This window comes from Lycorma delicatula, chromosome 1, assembly GCF_047948215.1.
Source record: "Lycorma delicatula isolate Av1 chromosome 1, ASM4794821v1, whole genome shotgun sequence".
NCBI classification, from domain to species: Eukaryota; Metazoa; Arthropoda; class Insecta; order Hemiptera; family Fulgoridae; genus Lycorma; species Lycorma delicatula.
The window spans coordinates 103,359,656-103,380,394 of record NC_134455.1 but is presented as its reverse complement, the minus strand read 5'-3'; the positions used below and the strand labels follow the sequence as shown (position 1 = coordinate 103,380,394).

At 32.6% G+C, this 20,739-nt stretch overlaps 1 protein-coding gene across 1 annotated transcript in view; it reads right to left on the bottom strand.

The window, feature by feature from the left end:
* Positions 1 to 20,089, bottom strand: part of LOC142317584 (sideroflexin-1-3-like) — a 23,523-nt gene extending 3,434 nt beyond the window's left edge. Inside the window, exons 1-4 of the mRNA XM_075354140.1 lie at positions 19,794 to 20,089; positions 18,312 to 18,485; positions 6,437 to 6,535; positions 3,760 to 3,835 (exon numbers count right to left, since the gene is read on the bottom strand). Coding sequence (XP_075210255.1) covers positions 3,760 to 3,835; positions 6,437 to 6,535; positions 18,312 to 18,485; positions 19,794 to 19,951 — 507 coding nt within the window. The 5' untranslated portion in view covers positions 19,952 to 20,089. The remainder of the gene's footprint in view (positions 1 to 3,759; positions 3,836 to 6,436; positions 6,536 to 18,311; positions 18,486 to 19,793) is intronic.
* Between the last annotated feature and the right edge of the window lie 650 nt (positions 20,090 to 20,739).

Here is a 20,739-nt window from a genome sequence, read left to right as displayed (position 1 = left end):
AACTTATTGAGAAATCATAACAGAAAGGTACACTTCTTATAGTACTCTCTAAAATCAATAAAAATTAACCTGCATTACAAAAAAAAATTGGCAATTTCAAAACAGGTTTGGTAAACAATTACACATGTCACTAAGTACTGCTAGCCACTGTGTCATATTTATGTTTTAAAATTAAGGTAACACAACTACATAAACAATTTTACAGGAAAATGAAAAAATGATTCAGTTAACAGTTATTTTAATCTTTTTTAAACTTAAAGAATTCTATTTATGTATTAATAAAATAATTTTCATTACAAAATAAAGACAGTAATTTTTTTTTTTTCTAACTTGTATAGATATGCTACTTTTGTCCAGTAATATACATCCATATCTTCTCTTGCTTTTTGTTTAAGACTTTATTTACTATTATGAATTATTGTCATTAACTGAATGAAGAATACTGTATAATAACTTTTCTTGAGATTGGGTTGTGTAAAATTTAAAATACTCATAAATTTACCCTACTCTTTTATGTTTTCCTGCTTTCTGCTGTTTGGAATTTCCCAAAAGACATTAATTCAAATTCAAACGTGTAATACATTTAAATTAATATCTTTTGGAAAATCCCAAATGATGAGTAATGGCTCCAAAAGTACTCGGATATATACTTTTAAAATTCTTGGTAAGCGGAACTTTAATTTATACAATTGTATTAATGCCAACAGTGCTAAATGCTTCGTAAATTAAATTTAGAAAACGTTTTGAGCTCTTTACAAGAAAGGTAAATTTTCTGAAAGTTTTTCTTTAAGTTCAAATCAAATATTATAAGATATTATGAAGCCTACTCCTACTCAGAATCTGTTTTTAACTATTTTTTTTTTAATGTTTAGATAAATTTTTTGAGGTATGACTTTATTTGAAAGGGGGTACGTGTTGCATAGTACACTACTGGTAGATTTAGGATTTGCTGGAGGAATATTCAAAAATATGCTTTAATTTGAACATACGAGAGGTCAATGTATGTATAAAGTAAAGAGAGTTTCATTAAAAAAATCTATTCTGAATAAAAGTTTATAAATATTTTTTTTATTTTTCTTAACTACATACCTTTACTACTTCTCTATGTATGCCACATGAATTAAGACATTTATTGTAGCGCTACATTAGCTTTAATATACCCTCATCGTATTCTTCAGCCGCCAGTCCATTCAGCCACAGATTAACAGCATTTTTAAATTCATCATCACCCGTGAATTGCTCACCACTCAAAAATTCTTTCAATTTCCCAAATAAATGGTAGTCAGAAGGAGCTAAGTCCTGACTGCATGGTGAATGATCGTAAATTTTTCATTCAAATGTTCTCAGTAAATCACGTGTTGGACGCGCAACATGTGGATGTGCATTATCGTGCAGCGGGATGACGCCGTCATTCAGCCGATCACATCACCGGTTTTGAATGGCGCGCCGTAACTTACGTCATGACTCAGAACATAGTCATAGCATAATTGCCACGACTCAAGGACATAAAGTCGTGGCATAATTGTCATGACTCAAGAGCATAGAGCCATGACATAATTGATGAAGCATCTAAATGCTAAATTTTAATAACTGTATAGTATTATTTTTAATAACTGATTATGAACCTAAAGGATTTGAAAAGGCCTTATTATATTGAGGGTAAGAACATTCTTACTTTTTATGTATGTATATTTATAAATATTAATTATATTTCTACACACAGGATGTATTAAAAAATTAATATATAATTATGTTTAACCAATTTAATTACCAATTTAAAACCATTAACTTGAAACTGAACTGCTGCAGACTAAAATCAGATGCCATATACAATATTTTATGAATGAAATGAAAACATAAATTAAATTAAATTCTGTACTTACATAGTACCATATTTTTATAAAAGATGTTCAAAGTGAGCGCCCTGCACAATGGTGCACTTTGAGCTAGAGTGATCATATGGATTGATTTCACAAAGCGCTATCATTAATGCTGTCTATTTCTTGTTGAATGTTTGCCTTCAGTTCACTGATAATGTAGGAATTTGATTCATAACTCTGTTCTCTTCTTCAAAGAACCCCAAAGGAAAAAATCACAACTAGACAAATTTGGAGGTTGCAGAGGCAGCCGCGCTTTTCTGACAATTCATTATTCTGTCTTGTTCAAACAAATCACACTCTTTTTCATGATTTGTTAACAAAGTGTAGCATTCTTCAAAAATTTTACAGTACACTTCTTAACAGTTCAATCAAAATATATTGGCCCCACTATAGGATTACCAGGCGCACACCATACATTGATTTTCTCATTGTGAAGTGGATGTTCAAACATCAGGAGAGGATTTTCATTCATTTGGTACCTGTAAATTAACAAGCCCAGAAAAATGATACCATACCTTCAATGACATGAAATACAGCATCGGGTCTATTTGTCCATCAACAATGTTTTTGAGAAGTCAGTCACGATAATTAAAACATTCTGGTTTGTCTGTTCATTTAAGTTGTTACACTGCTGTTACAAGACATGGCTTAAAATTTAAATCATGGAGAAACTTATGACAAGATATGTATTTGACATCACTCTGTTGTGATATCTTACATATTCATTTTTTAAACATCAGCTATGGTCTTTGGTATCCTAACAAAAGTTTATCTATTTTATTTTGCGTGTGAAGCCAACCCCCCCCCCCCCCCACTGTACGCCATTTTTTAACCAAATTGTGTATGTTACTCTTTGCTGGATACTAGTATTAGGAATTTTTTCAATAATATTTGGCATGTTTTTTTAAAGGATCCAGAATGAACATAAGCATCTACTACAGCAACCCTTCCCTGATTGAATAATGAGTTTTAGAAAAATACAACTACAAGGAACAGAACTGTACTGCACTGAAACATGAACAGTTTACAACCGACAACAATAAACTAGAGTAGTAATACACACATGACCAATAGTACGTTAGTAGCAGCAACGATGGTAACAGTATTAAAGGTGATAACTCAAATAACTGCAATCTGAGCCAGCTTGGTTCAGTTTTAAGTTGCTCACCTGGCATACAGAAATATGTGCAACAATTGGGATGGAAATGGTACTTATGTGATGTTTGTAATGAAAGATTCTATGAATTGTTAAATGTGGTAAAATACTGTTTTGCTACCAACTCCAAGTAATGTGTAACAAAAGGTCATAAATTTTATTCGTTGAAAATAAAATTTTCATGAAAAAATTCTGTTTTTTAAGAAAAATTATGATTATCAAACTTTTGGTGGACATAATGTAAAAATTTTATTAAAAAAAACACAAAATACAGAAAAATAACATTTAAAAAAATTATGATTAAATTTATTGTAACTTTTCTGTAACAAATGTAAGTTCCCATAGAATTTTTACTTTTTCTGATTTTTCAGCAAACAAATGCTTGGTCTATATATTTAATTTTTTTATTTTTACTGCAAAAATAAACTATCTTTCAATAAACTGGCATCCTAATTACAGTTTGAAAGTTGGTCTTGACCAGTCTTATGCCGTTACTGAATCTTAACTACAAAAGAACACTAATAACACAACACTCAAATGTAGTTAAAAGTAACTATAGAGTAAAGGAATTTGATATAAGGTCCTGCAGCATCACAGAACTGGTGAAATGACAACAGATTGATGTTGATACTAAAAACTATGTGAATGAATATTAATTTGTTTCAATTTATAGTATCAAAAATACAATGTATATTAAATTTATAATAAAATTCAGCTGCTTACCGGAGCTTGCTTATTGAGTGTCAGTGCAGTTATCAATGCACCTCCAGTAGCCATCACATAAGATATACCCAGCTGCCTAAAACATTCAACTTCATAATTTTTTTTGTAGTATGAATTATATCTCTAGACTACTAACATTATCCTAAATTACATTATTTATTGTTTTTCATGTAAATCTTGTACGTGATTTCAATAAAATGAATAACTTCTTTAATTTTTTCCCTAATTTTAATGGTTCATTTTAATTATTCAATTAATTGTCTTGATTATCTATAAAAAATTGTTAGGAAGATCATTGGTATTACAAGAACCTATTTCTGCAAATCTACTTTGTCTTTTTATCACATACTTCACTGAAATGATAATCTAATATCAGGATTATTATGATTTTATTCTGACAAAAAAAAAATATTATAATTTTGACTAATGAAAATGTAAATTAATTCAATATGTAATTTCCAAAATGTGAAAACTGAGTTTCTCAAAGAATGTTAAGATAAGGGAAAATACAATTTTAAAATTTGACAAACAGAAAAGATTAAAAGCTTTTTTAAAAAGAGTTGTATAGTGGTAATTATTAGGTTTGGTAACTGCACAATAGAAAGTGCAGGATAGCCAATGAGGCTGGGTGATTCTAACACTGATTGATATAGACATGATCTCTTCACACATTAAAAGGTTTGAGATCACTTAATAATGATAATATATTGTCATAATAATAGTAATATATTATTGTTTTAATAAATAAACTAGATAGACTTGATGTTTATTATTATCCTGAAGCTGTGTAATTTAAACCTATACTGTTAATGGATTTGGGTTTGATTATATATTTTCTCTTTTTTGTCTTCCTTTATTTGAAGATGTATCAAAAAATCTTGATGGATGTTTAGCTATTATAAATAAAATACAAAGACAGTATATAAAAGGATTCAAAGAGATTATACTCTGTACAGAGTTAAATTTAGATATGAACAATAAGAGCTTCTTCAAGAAAAATAAGTTAAACATTATACATATTTTTTATCTATTCTACCAAGATAGAAGAATTCTTGTTTAAATTATACTTTAATATTTTCCTTCTGGTAGCTGTGAGATTCAACAAATTGATTAATGTTACTCTGATCGTGTTGATATTTCATGCTTTTTGTTAAAGTTGAATGAGAGATTTCATTAAGTAATTTTAATAGGAGTTACCATCAGTTAAACAAAACATGTCATTTTTACATTTTAACATGCATTATTTAAAAAGTTTTGTAATTTTTGTTACTTTTAAATGAATTCTGAGGATTTTTTTTCAATTCCTAACTACAAAATTCTCCTTTGATAATAATTTTTTATGAGGTAATAAATCTTTGAAGATGTCTTTCCAATTAAAAATTGTAATTTTTTAAAGCAAAATCAGAAGGATATTTGTTTACATACTGATGAGTTAAGGATGCTAAAGGGCTAGATATTATTTATGTAGCTATTTAATGGCATTAACAAGTGTACTTAGATTAAGAATTTAATATTAACTAAAAAAGTGAATAATTTATTTGTAACAAATAATAATTATATTTGTTTTTAATGCAGCTTGGCAAATAATCAAAACTGAGTGATGTGCATTTTTAAGGAAAATTAGAGGAACTTCTCAGTTAGATGCTGTTAATGTTTCTTTTCTATTCATGGCACTGCTAGTATAGATACTGATCTGAATTAGGTAGCAGTTGGAATGGAATTAGAATGAAATCTCAGTTTCTAGCAGACTTTAATTGACATCCAGTCAGTATGGTTAATCAAATTGTAAGACGGATAATTTTTTATGCATTTGATAAAAATATCTACTCGTTTTTTTACAAAATCTTTGATTAGGTACATAAAATCAAAGTAAAATAACAAGTGTCATAATAGATTACCATAGACCACCATAATTGATGATAAAAAATATGATACAAAAATAAATTTAAATACTAGCAGATCAGAATTTTTTTACTTTCATTGTACTTAGTTTTTTTATGGTAATATTCACAAATTACTTGAAGTAACATAATTTTCTTTACAGAATTGTTAACTACAATATAAATTATCTCAATTTAAATTATTGTAATTACTGGAGTTTAATGTTCTATGATAATTATTAATATGAGTGTTATTCAGAAAGTAAAAAGGTTTGTTCTTCAGCAGGTGATTTCTCCCCAACAAAGCAAATTATGGTATTAATTTTTGTTGTATTAGACTGAGCAAGTTCCATGGTTGCAAGTATATTTACTGTTTTTTTAAGGTTTAAAATATTTTAAAAATGGAAAATTCTATCAAATGTGTAATCCAAAGTAAAATCTAGTTTTTAATTGCAAAAATAATTTCACCTATTGAAATTTTTTAAGCAACATAAGAAAAATGTGAGGTGCTAAGGTTATAAATTTAATTAAGACAGAATGTTCATATTGTTAGGTTTTGGAAAATTAATTTCTGTGAAAAGCACGGTGTTAATTATATACTTGAATTCTCACATTTATCAACAAATTACAATAATTTATTGATAAAAAAATGTAGAGAGAATAGTAGTACTACTACTAGTATAAGTATACATACAAGTTTACTATAATCGGATGAAAATATTTTCAAGCATCATAAGATATGATTAATTAACTAAATTTTCCTTTATAAAAATATATTTAAATGTAAATTTACTCACTCAACAGTAACAGGTTCATCACCACTGCGGTTTGTGAAGTTTACAATTGCATTAAATGACTGATTAATCCACTGCCAAAATATAACTGCTGCATTAGATCTACAAAAATAAAATCATAAAAATAATAATTACAATTACCTAGGCTTTTGTTGTTTTGTGAATGGTTAGAACTACTCTAAATCAGTTGTGCATACAGAGTGATTTCAAATTGCAATCTCTCGGGAGATGATTCTATAGCCAAAAATAAGAAAGAAAAAATATAAACCTGTCAGGAAAACGATTCGTTAGCGAATTTCGGTTGGGGAAAAATTTTGTCCTGCTTTCTGCTACCTCTATGGAATTAAAAATTCCAACAAAAATTCCAAATTTGAACTAAAATTCTTTGTGTACTAACTGAGGGTTAAATTTGATACGTCATTATGGTTTTTGGTCCAAAAAATTGAATAAAAGTGGTCCCAGACTCTATCTTATTTAGGTTTTAAGAAAAACGGGGTAGAACACGAAAACGTTTTGTTGGAAAATACACTTTTAGGTTTTGAATAAAATAACTTTGTTAATTTACCAAAAAAACAATAAAAACTTCTAATTAACTTTGTACAGATTTAAATTCTGAGAAAATTGATGTAAATAAAATTTACTTCAATAATAATAATTTATTTATTTGTTTGTATTTTTTGTGCAATATTACAGCTACTTATAGCCTTTGTATATTAACAATAGTACATAAAACGTATATATACATTAAATATAAATTAAAAATACAAAATTTAATCATTAGTTCATAAAAATAAGAGTAATACTGGTGTTTTAATATGTTACACAATTATATTATTATATGTCTTTGCATAAACACAAGATAACAGATAAACATGTAGACATGATTAAAAATACACATAATTCAGAAAACAAATTTAAATAATATAGTTTATTAACAAAAATAACATTAGTTATTACAAAAATTTACATCTTATCTCCTTCATCCAATTACATTTAATTACAATTTCAGTTACTTATACAACACTGTCAATACTTATATATATGTGCAGGAAAAAATAGACACAAAAGAAATTTACATAATTGTCATACAATATTAATTGATTTTTATTATTAAAATATTTATTTATTAATAGAAAATTGTTTTAATTTATACAACTTAACTATGGTCAAGCAGAAGAGGGTTAGTGAAGTTCTGAAGTAATCCAGTATTATGGGTTTATATGCTTTTAATATCTTTATCATACCGGAGTAAAACCTACTCAGTTCAAAAACAAAATTCTTCCTCGGTTGGAAAAAGTCTATTTTTTCATATTTGTTTACAGCAGTTGAAGCGCATCTCTCTGAGGGAAAAGTTTCTAATATTGCGTCCGGGTATACGTAACTGTATTTCGTTTTCCGTAGGATTACACCCGTGTAATGCTTTATGGAAAAACAGTAAATCAAAGTATTCTCTTCGATATACAAGAGATGGTAAATTATGTAGTAATTGAAGCTGTTGTTTGCCAAGATAGTGAAGTTTAAATTGTGAGTCAGCCAAGATAGAAAGTTGTTCTGAATGGATTCAATGTTATTCGATGTATAGTCTCTTCGAAAATTCCAGGTTGAGGTGGAATATTTAAGCTGACTTCGAACAAGTGACTTGAAGAGTAAGACACAAGTTCGAGGATCAACAAAAGGTCTCGCAATCCATTTCAACAGACCAAGATTTCTCTTCGCTCTGCTCACAATCATGTCTGCGTGTTTAGCAAGGTATAGCTTGGAGTCAAGGAGTATGCATAGATCGGTGATGGAGTTTACAGTATTAATAGGAAAATAATTTATTGTATAATTATAGCAAGCAATGTTAGTTTTTCGGAAGAACGGAATATGTTTTATTTTTGAGAAATTTAGCGGCAAGTGATTTCTCATCACCCATTGGTAAATATGGTTAATATTATGTTGTAACATTAGGTGATTATGTAAGCATTTAATCTGGAGAAATATTTTAAGGTCATCGGCATACATACTCAGACCAACAGAGACTCGTTGGGAAGTGCATCCAGCATACCTAACAGCAAAAGTTCTGTTATTCAAGTATGAACACATCCACTTTACACAAGACGCTCACTGAACCCATATACAGCCAACTTCTTTTGGAGCAGGTAATGCGGCATTTTATCAAATGCGTTTTGAAAGTCAAAGTAGATAGCGTCCACCTGGCCTTGAGATTCAACAACAGGACCTATTTTATCAAGGAAACAATTGAGGTTTGTGGTTGTGGAACGGGACTGCATGAAGCCGTGTTGAGAAGCGGAGATTTTATGTTGGATGTTTTGAGATATATATGAGATGATAGGATTGATTGAAACATTTTAGAAAAGGAGGATAGGACGGAAATTAGAAATATGGGGGACACCAGGCTTGGGAATCGGGGTAACGATTGCCTTTTTCCATAATAATTATTATTTTGGATCGTGAAGTGAAACGATTTTAAACAGTACAATTTTTATCAATGTTTGAACAACATAACGTAAATGAAAACAAATAGAAAACTTATCACAGAAAAATGTGCATAAAAAATCAAAATCACATACTTTTTTATTCTTTTCTAAAATCTATTAAATATCAAAATGGTTACTTAATAAAACTGCAAACATTTCTACAAAGCGTTGCTCTATGTGGCCGCATTCTGTTTCCATGCGTAATTCAGCTCAGCGAATCCGTGCTAGTTGGACACGACTAATAACATCATGCTATTAGTAGCTCCAGCTTTTATAACATGATATCGCAATTCTATTTGTGTGCCAATACAAGTAGAATAGACTACCGACTTCATCAAACACCAAAGGAAAACGTCCGCTGGCGTGAGCTCGGAAAGTAGAGGTGGCCATTTTACTGAACCGTTTCGACCAAATCATTGCTTATTAAACGTATGATGTAGGTACGCCATCATAATCACATCTGCACTCTATCTACAAGTGGTGTATATCTTCCAAGAGTTCCATCAGAATTGTTTGCAAAAACTGTAAGTACCACTTTCCACTGAGCCTTGGCGGTAAGAAAAAATAAGATTATCACCAAGATCACACCATACATTAAACGAAAAAGTGCGTTGGAAATGACTTGTAGCAATCTCACGGGAATTTTCTTCTGCATAAGTGTGAGCGATTCGATAATTTACTATGCCATTTCTTGTAAATGTAGAACATAACAGTAATTATAATATTACCTAGTAAATCGGGATGATGTTCACATTTTCTTATTAAACATTGACAGAATTATCCGTTTATCAAAATCAGGTGGTAATAACTCTTGTAAACAAGTGTATGGAATGGATATAACTGTCGCTCCTGTACGTTCGCCACAGATTTGATTGCAAAACATGAAAGAGACGTGACAACCTTCTGGTGCTTGAGGAGGGAGGTGTACCACATTCAATATTGCTTCTTTAGCTTTGACATTTCTCACGATCAGCATCGAATCGTGGGTTTAAGCACACCTGTTTTTCAAATTCACCTCTGCTTTACGATCGATTATTCTTCAATCTGGATTTTTTCGGTATTCACACACAGCAGCCAATCCATTTTTATTTACTTTACCATAAATTAACAATATTTCAGTCAACTCTCCAAATGAAATCAAATTTGTGGTGTTCCCATTGTAAATGACTAACCGAACAATAACAGCACAAACACCACGCATTTGAATAATCAAATGCTAGACACTAAACTTAATTGTTGATCAGCTGTAATCGCCAAACTATGAAAAAAATATAAATTTTTAATACGTATTAAAAGGATGTCTTTCCAATTTATTTTTATCATTTGTATGTAAATTGTTCTGTTTAAAATCGTATCACTCTTCTGATCTAGTTTCTAATTAAGGTTGAACTTCTCCAATTTTGTTTAATTTTAATAGACATTATTTATATTAATTTTCACACAATTAAATTTTCTACAAAGTTAACTACAAATTTTTATTTGTTTTTTGGTAAATTAACAAAGTTATTTTATTTCAAACCTAAAAAATATATTTTCCGACAAAACGATTTCATGTTTTACCCCGTTTTTCTTAAAACGTAAGTAAGATGGTCTGGGAAAACGTTTATTCAATTTCTTAGATCAAATACCATAATTACATACTAAATTAATCCTTCGATTTGCAACCCAAGAATTTTAGTACGGTGTAATTTCACAGAAGGAGCAGAAAGCAAGGAAAAATGCTTTGCAAGCCGAAACTCGCTAACGAACCTTTTTTGATCTACGTTTATAGGACTTTTTTCTTATTTTTTGGCTATAGAATCATCTCCCGAGAGATTGCCGTGCAATTTGGAATAGCTCTGTATGTACAAAATGTATCACGAAGTTTTTCCGGGACTTTTGTAACCTATTTTACTCGTGAAAATGGAAAAAGTTTCGTTTAAACGTATGTTCAAAAATGCTTCGTTTGCGAGTTACGGCTAGTGAAAAGATTTCGCTCGGATTTCAGCTACCACGGTGAAATGATGTACTGAAATTTGTAGGACGTTAATTAAACAGTAGAATTAATAATTTATTATTGTTTTTGACCTGAAAAATCGAATAAAATAGGTCCCAGAACCGTATCTGCAGTGGCTTTTGAGAGATCTGGGGTGAAAGCCAATAAATTGGGATAAAGATCCTGTTTTTTTATGAATGACGTAAAACATAACTTTGTTAAATGGGTAATAAACAAAAGTTGTAGAGAATTTAATTCTGAACAAAATGAGTGAGAAATAAATAAAACAAAGAAAAGTGGAAAAATTCTAATTTTATTTAGAACAGTACGATACTATAATTGTCTAAAAAGTACTTATTTAATGTAAACAAAAACAAAATTCTTTTTTGGTGATATGAAAAATGAGTAAAAACAAAATTTACTGCTAAAAATTAAACAAAAACTGGATATTACATAATAATTATAAAATAAAATAAAAATTATATGAAAATAATTTTTTTATTAATGATAAAAATACAATAAATTATTGGTAAATTATTATTTCAAAGTTGGCCACAAAATCAAAACAGCTGATCAACAATACACCATACTATATTAGTGTTTAAATCATTCTGTAAGGTACATTAAATATATCGGTAATGCGCTGTCGTTAGCGAAGTTTGTCTACGAATTTTAGTTTGAGCGTGATCGGTTTGCCATTGAAGTAATACCGTATTTATTTACAACAGAGGAATATGTTATGGTACTCATTTTGGGTGTGTGAAATGGTAAGCTACAGCTTTTGCAGTACAATATGAAATACGTTTTCAGAATCGCAGGATTCAGATTCCAAAACAATTAGCTAGACTTTTCGAAATCTTTGGGAAACAGGTTCACTACCTAGTAATCGTACCATCTACGAACAATCTGTCCAACACGACGCTGTTATTGATGCAGTTCAGCGCAGTCCAGGCGTCAGTACACGACTTTGTAAGCGGATCGGAGGTTCGCATTCGATGGTTAGGAGGACCCTTAAAACCACATTTTATTCTTATCATAAACAGTCAGTTTATTTTATTCTACATTTTTATTCTTATTTTATTATTTTATTTTTTTATTCTACATCCGGAGACGGTCTGCTTCGCTTGGAGTTCTGCTACTGATGGAATACAAATAAACAATCCTACAAGTATGTTTTTTACCAACGAGACTAACTTCATTCAAGATGGCGTCAACATACGCAATGAGCATACATCAGAAGTAAATTCTCATGAAACTGTGCAAGGCAATTTTCAACACCCATTTAGCGTCAATGTATGGTACGGCCTTCTTCACAATCAGATGTTTGGGCCGTTCATATTATCTAGCCGTTTAAATGCTGAGGTCTACTTGCACTTTGGTCAAGAAGAATTGCCGAAGCAGCTTGAACATGTTCCTCTACCACTGAGAAGCAAAGTATGCTTCCAGCACGATGGCGCGCCTCTCCACTTCTCTTGTGCCGTTTCCACTCGCTTAAATCATTTCCCTGATAAATGGATTGGTCATGGAGGTCCTGCTCTAACACCTTTATACTTTTGCGTTTGGGGATGGATGAAAAATATTGTATATAAAACAAAAATACATTCTCGTGAGGAATAAATTGTCCGCATTAGGGATGCGGCTGAGCAACTTCAGAAGGACAGAAGAACTAAAGACCTGAGAACTTAAGGACTGAAGAACTAAAAATATCAACAAAAGCAATACAGAGCATGCCAAGAAATGAGTAGAAAATGGCGGGCACATTTTTGAACATTTATTATATACTGGTGGAATTTTTCTACTTTTCTTTGTTTGTTCAACTTAGCTTAGTCAATTTTTTTCAGATTAAATTCTTTCCAAGTTTTGTTTAAAAGGTTTTTTTTTAGGCGAGAAACGTTTTCAATTTATCATCGTCCGGGAAAATACAAATAATAAAACTAAAACTAGATTTAAGCGCCCGGATATGATACATATAAAGTAAACATAAAAATATTTAAAAGAAACAATCAAAAGACTAAGCAAGAAAAGTATAAATTCACAGAATAGATGGAAAGAGTCCATGATGTATGTTAAAAGCGAAATAAAACCACTGTGAACGCAACATTAAAAAGTTACTTAAAAGTACAATATTAACAATCGGCAAACCGCCAAATGGCGTAAACAGACGATAAGGACCGTAAGAACATATGATAATGACCACATAAATAATGACCGTGATTTTTTATTCACGATGCACAACCTTTAAAAATGATGCCTTTATAAATCGCAAGACTTTCGGTAACATCTTGCATTGCTCTACAGCTTAATGCTTCGCATATCAGCCCCTAGTTTAAGCTTGCGACGCAATGCCGCATAACAGATACAATCGACAAGGATGTGGTGCACTGTTAATTGGCAGTTGCAGCGATCAATTATCCATGACGAGACTAGTGTGCCATATTCGCTAACTGCAAATAATAACTTCCTCACTACAATTGTTACTACATGAAGAGCTCCAGAATGACACAGTGCCCTTAACTGGTCGAGATTTATTATTGATGGTAGAATTCCATTCACTCTGTCACTCATCATGAATCACACTTTTCAGAAAACCGACGGATCATTCGAAACAACGCAATTAGTAAAAGAAGCATGCAAACAAACCTCTTTTGCCACACGATCAGCGCGTTCATTGCCTGAAATTCCAATATGACTGGGAATCCAACAGAAGCTTACAGTTGAATTATGTTGAATCATTTCAGAGATGATAGACTGTATATCACAGAAACTGGGTGTCTAGAGTACATATCACTAATGGCTTAATATTTGGTTTGCTTGGCATTTCTCCCGCCACCACCCCAATCGGTTGCCCTAAAGTATAAAACCAAATGTCTGTGCCACAAATGGCTACTAGCCTTGAAACAGTCTAGCAACCAGTATCCTAATAGCTTCTAAGATTTCCTAACAGCATGACCGGACTAAGCGCGGTGACATACACCACCGGCTTACGTGTCCCAACCGCTCACTTGTCATATGTAACTAAAATGGGCAGGCGCACCCCGTCAACTACTAAAAATATATATGACTTCAATAAATAAATTTACATCGTAAAGAAAGCAATTCGCTATCACGCCTAGGTCGCTGAATGCCAACAAGTACCTAACCACCATTTTAAAACGCTTGGAGCTTTAGTTGGTTGGTGGCCAGCCGTAATTCTCGGGTAGCTTCCTACAGCAGCGAGGTAGTTTTTCCCTTAGATGAACTACTGATGCCGGTTGAACAAAGCAACGGCATCAAGGAACGCAAAAACGGTCCGACAGTGCGGCTCTCGCCACACTGACTTGCCGCTTATGAGTGGCTAATTGTCCCCTTGACCTCCAGTCAAGTTCCAGGGTGCCCTGAGTTCTGCCCCCCCCCCCCCCCAATAGCTGGATAATCGAACAATATGTGTTCGTTCGACTGAACCTCCCCGCAGACGCACAGCCCATCACCTGCCAGGCGGAAACGAAACAAATATTGGTTTAAATTCACGTGGTTGAAGAGCAATTGAGCTTCCGTCACCTTTAAAAATGAACTAGAGGCGTACCATCCCCCCAAGTCCTGTATAAATCTATACAAGGACCTATTCTTAATTGTGGCGCGCCGTTTTTGCTGGCATGCATCCATCGCAAGGCTGTAAATTCTCCTCCACAGGCGGGAGATGGTGAACTGTTCGAATTTAGAACCGGTGCATTGCGATCACCATTCCGCTCCGGTACTGGTCCGGCTCGAAGCCGCATTCCAAATACCTCGGTCTCCCTACATCTTCTCAATCTCCACATGGCTGCCCGAACTTTCACTACTAAATCGATTGAGAGAGCCTTTCCAAATACGGTGGTAGGAGGTTGTTTTAATAAGACCAGTGAATACAATTAAGGCTCTCTTCGGCACTTCTTAAATTTTGAATAAGTGCTCGATTTCTGTCCAACCTATGCACCCAAACGGACGCAGCATAAGAGGTCACACTTTTGAAGAAATTTCGTTACACGATGTACAAATGACGGCCCGACAGCCCGTAATCCTTCTGAGCAATCCTCCTAAGCTTATGCATCACAGAGACGGCGTCCGCCGCTACTTGCCTAATGTGGTTGCTAAACAACAACTTTTCATCAAACAAAACACCTATGTACTTACGAACTCTAACTCGGCTGATTACACAACCTTTATATTTAATATGGGGGGTTACGACTGAACGATAATTTGTCTACACCCTTGAGAAGCATAAACTTCGTCTTGGGCATAGAAATCTTTAAATTTTGCATGTCCATCCAGCCCTCTGCGGTTGACAAGGCCGCCTGCGCCCGGTCTTTTAGCTGTAGTCGTGAATTACCACGAACTAAAAGAAGACAGTCATCGGCGAAAGCCTGGGCCGCGATCCCTTGTGGAAATGTCAATCTCAGAAATCCGTTAAATACCAGGTTCCACAGCAGGGGACCATGAACGGAACCCTGCGGGTTCCTCTGGTGACAGACTTTTCCATAGCCAGGTGCGCATCTCTAAACATCTCTAAACCGTGCGATTAGACAAATAGTCTCGCATTACGGCCTGTAGGGCTACGGGAACATTGCGGCGTTCCAGCTCATAGAGGACAGAACTCCAACACAAGAAAGGAAATGCTGCCTCTATGTCTTCAAAAATTGCCAAACCATATTTACAGTCGGTTCTTTCCACTCCGGCAAGAGCATTTAAGATGAAATTCTCGATACCAACTCCTTTCGTGAAGCCATATTGTCCTCGACTTAGAAAACAGTTCATATCGATGCTTTCCCACAGCCGTTCCACAACCAGCCTTTCTGATTACTGGCAAGGGACTGATGGGCCGATAACTGCCGACCTCACTCGGATTCCTGATTTTAAGAGGATCCTCACCCAAAGCCACCTTCCAACAAGTCGGAAAACAACCCCAGCTAAGGAACCCCGAGAACAGTCTGCCAAGCGGCTTTCTTATGACAGGCAAAAGATGGTAAATATATCCGGGTCAAGTTGCTCAATACCCGGTACCTTTCTCAGTGCCACTCGAAAAGCCATTTGAGAAACCACAAGTCTATATCTACGAGATCCACAGCCTGTACGCCAGGGAAGGGCATAACTCCCGCCCTAACGCCGACTTCTGCGTCATCCTCCGGAGCATCTGGAAACAAGAGTATCAGGAGCGCCTGGTATGTCGCCACAGATGTTAACGTGTGGTCTCGACCCCCAAACCCGCACCGAACACTGGACAGCACGTGCAATGGCTTTGGCCGGTAATATGACTTTACGAGCTGCAAGGGGTTGTGATACAACTCGCGCATGGAGATTTTCCAAAACTTGAGTTTGGCTTCCTTGATGGCATGAACATATGCGCAACGGATGCGCCGGTAGACACGCAGACCTTCAGCCGCGTACGTCATCCACGATAGTCAGGAGGTGACGCTAGTACCTTCTACGCCGGATCTCACTCTTGTACGCAGCACACTCAGGTAAGAGGACCATCACTTTTTTCAGGGCCACTATATATAGAGATAATATCTCTCAGCATATCTAGAATTTTTAAACATTTTACCTTTAGTTCCTTTAAATGTGTTACCTACGATAGACGTTGGCAAACTACATTCCTAAAAATCTAACCCGTGTGCATGGTTCAACATACAAAAACAGTCGATGTCGACTTTCTGTGGTACTCCGTTTTCCAGTTTGAAACTTTCGGATATCATCGTTCCAACTCGAATTTGAAGGACTGACTACTGAGGAAACCCCTGATAAATGCATGGAGATTTCCTTGTATATTCGATTCATGCAGTGTATTTAGGATTCCTCTCCTCCAAGCCGTCACATGCCAGTTACATATCAAAAAATCTGATGTGGCTACTACATGACTTCCTTGTACGCCTATTAAATTACATATACACATTTTTTTTTTTTTTTTTAAATAAAAAGTACATAAAATTTTATTTCATGAATAACTTCTAATATTTTTTTTATTATTATTATTAAATTATTTATTGGAAAAACGTTTTTACAATCACAAGTTAATAACTGTTAATAAATCAACATATTTTTAAATTAATATCAGGGATCTAGTGATCCAGCCTGCACATAAGCTTTTGTTTCTGTCACTTTTCTAAACTGAGAGGAACTTCAATTTCAGCTGACTGTTGTCTAATTGATTCTATTGGCAAAGCAATTAATTGGCCTTTGGTTTCAACAACTCTCGCATTTAAAATGTCCTTGATCTTATGTGTTTCTTGACATTAGCAGAAACTGCCTCTTTGAATTTTGTCACTAACCTCAATATTAAAATCTTATTAGGAATTGATCAACCAGTACTTGCGGCAAACAAATTCTTGCACGCTGTCACTAATGTGACTGCAGTGAATATTAAAGGATGTTCCTCTTGTGGACATCAAAAATACACTTAGTGTTCTGATTGCTTTGTTGTTAATCTAGTGTGAAAGCACTGGTGTGATTATCAGAAGTTGGATGAGTCCATTCCAGTAAAATGTGGGGGAGTAAGGTTGCCAACTCAAATTTCATTGAAAAATATTTAATAGGTTGCATTTTATATGAGACACTTTGTATAATATAGCTCTATGCAGTATTCCTGTTATGGACAAAGAACTTTTCAATCTACTAGCAAGCTGCAAAATCAAGGCCTTGAAACTAAGATCGGAAACTAAAAGAAATATAAAAAACAGGATATGAAAATTTAATATCTTCAGAAAATAGAAAAATAATGCTGAGAAGAGAAAATAGACAACACTTTACAGTTACAAGACTATGAGTGTGGCCAACAATTATGAGTTAAAAAAGATGCCGGTCTAATGAAATTCAAGCTGCAAAAATGTTGTTCAGAAATTTAAAAGGAATTACAAAATTCATTAAGTACAGCTTAGCATATATTGGAGACTTAATTAGTATATTTTCTAACCAGATTAAAATATTACATAGGTAATATTATACAGATTAAAATATTATATAGGTTTTGGCCTCCAAGCTATCTATTATATAGGTATTTACCTAAATAGTCAGAATGGTAGACGGCTAGATCTTACAGATATACTGTGTAATGCTTCTCAACATCACTGATACACTGATGGATTCACTGATACTAGTGACGGAGAGGAAGAATAAAGAACTACAACTGATCGATAATATTTCTTGTTGGAAATGATGACAATGATAATGATCAAATAAATTATATTACCTAATCTTTGTTAAAAAAGAAAATAGATTTTATTAAGTTATCCATGCATTTTAAATTCCATTAAAAATTATTTAACTGATGCTGATAAGTTTTACAACATGAATTTTTACATACATTTTAATTTCTAATACTTTTTTAAAATCTATTTTTAAACATTCAACTTTTCAGCTGAAAATTTGTCTGAAAAATGGAAATATTGAAAATGTTACTAAAATTAATACTTACTTGTAAAAGGTCATCATTCCAGCATTGATAAGAGTATTCATGGGGACCTGAGCTGACATTCGTCCAATTAGTACCATTTTCTCTCCTGTATCTGGGTGAAATGCAGAATCATATAGATATTTTGCTTTCCAAAGATCATCTATTGTTGTTCCTGCAGGTAAAGCTTTACCAGCCCTTCAATAATAATTTAAGAAAATTACAGTAAATTGATTTTTTTTTAATATCTAATACAGACAAAATTAAGAATAATTAGTTAACTTTCATTTTTATCAGATTTTGAATTTTGTAATGTTTCTTGTACTTACTTTATCAAGAAATATGAATTTATAAAACAACATTATAATTAAATTTAAAGAAAAAAGTTACAGTAAAAGGATGTCTTAGCCTGAACAAGATATCCCCCTATTACCCTTACAAAATTCCCTTACCAATCACCCTTACCTCGTTTGATATGAGGGTGATGAGCTTTCACCGTCACCTCATAGATTAGATAAAATGCCTATAACAGTCTCACAAACAGTTCTCAGAGTAGTTGCATTATAATAGTCAAACATACTTTAACCGCATATATTAATATGTTCACCAGTGGTGAATTTATAAAATATATCTAGTAGATTTTCTATTTCTGATAATGCCTTACTTTAAAAAACTATATATTTTATTCAAAATCAATCTTCTATTTAGTAATTTAAGTATTAGTTCATCAAGCCTGCTTTGTTAAACATACTACATGACATTTTTTTTAAATGATATTGTTGCTTAACTTTGATTGTTGGTCAATTAAATCTAGTTTTGGAGTCAATATATTAGTTTTCAAGTAAAATATTAAGTGTTGAAGAAACGTGAAAACTGTACATAAAGTAGCAAAATATGTGTACGATTGTGATCTGCAAATAAAGGGATACAGTTTAGCAACATATCTAGACCCATGTGAGTTAAACATTTAACTTAATTTCTAACAAAATAATTATTTTAGCATAGTTATACACTTATTTAAGAATCCACATAATAATAAAATAAGTATTTAGTTAAGGTATAATAATACTCTTTTTTTTAGGTTTAAGTAAATTAAATCATTACTGGTAAGCAATATTATAAGTGATTTAGCAAGATTTGGAATGAATATGTGCAAGTATTTATTCTTAATCTCCAAGAATAATATTTAAAGAATATTGAATTAATCATGAATATTATTGATGATATCACTGAGTGACAAAAAATATTAATAATCTAGTCACAGATAAAAAGTATAGCCCCAGTCCACTTTGATAACAATTCATAGGCTTCGTTTAACAAATAATTGTAACATCAGTGAATTTCCAGTAAATCTTTGGGCTTCTAAAATACCCAAGGCAGATGTATTTATTCCTGCCTTTTTAAATAATTTCTTTCTGAGTTTTTCTGTAAAGCGGGACAACTCTTCTTTGATTACTTTCATGAAAAGATTTAACAATTTCCTTTTAATTTTGTTTGTTTACATACCTATATTTATCATATATATCCTTAGCTCTATCAAGTTGTGAAGGAGTGGCAAAAATATTCAAAGGATTTGTCATAACAAAAAAATGTTTTGCTCTTCCGATATAAGTTGACTGATCCCATTTCGGTTTAGTTAAATCAACACGGGGAAGATCAGCCATTATGTTTGTTTTTTTTTTTAATAGAAAGTTCTCTTTCTCTTGCGTCACTAACAAAAAAATCAATAATCTACCCGAAAAAATTAAAAATCGCACTGTCTTTTCATATGTAGCAAAGCACTACAGAGAGATGTAACATATTTTTCAAAAGTCATGAACTATTGTAAACAACATTGATTTTTAAAAGTCGAACTACTGTCGGCAGCCTGTCAGTGCCATAACAATCGCAGTTTAACGTTTAGAGATACTTCTTTGGATAATAATAGTATTTAGATATTCTTGTTTGCAAGTAAAAAAAAAATAATTTTTCCTCTCCAACTCTATTCTCATTTGTTAACTATTATTTTAATTGTTAAGTTCAGTGGTTGTTAAACCATTAATAATTAAAATTTTTATTTAATATTGCATTATATTTTAATAAATTAGAAAATAAATAATCTGAAGATGCTTTCAAAAATGATTGTCGCTTAGTATAAATGAACTTTTCTTAAATACTTCAATCATATTCCAAGAATTCTGTTCTCGAAAACTAAATTAGTAACGTTATAAGATTGTAGAGGCGTTGCATAACTGTAAGTGGCTGTTCTGTAACGGTCGATAATGTGTTCCGAGCTAGAGCTGGAGGTGTTGCGTTTGGAAAATCGGTTGCCGACACTTAGGGATATTTTGTAGGTATTCCTAGATACGAAAGACTGCAGTTGTAACAAATGAATTTCGTTGAAATTTATAAATGATCTGTTTTTTAAGTAATCATATTTGTAACAAGTAGACCAATCTATTTTTTGGTGTTA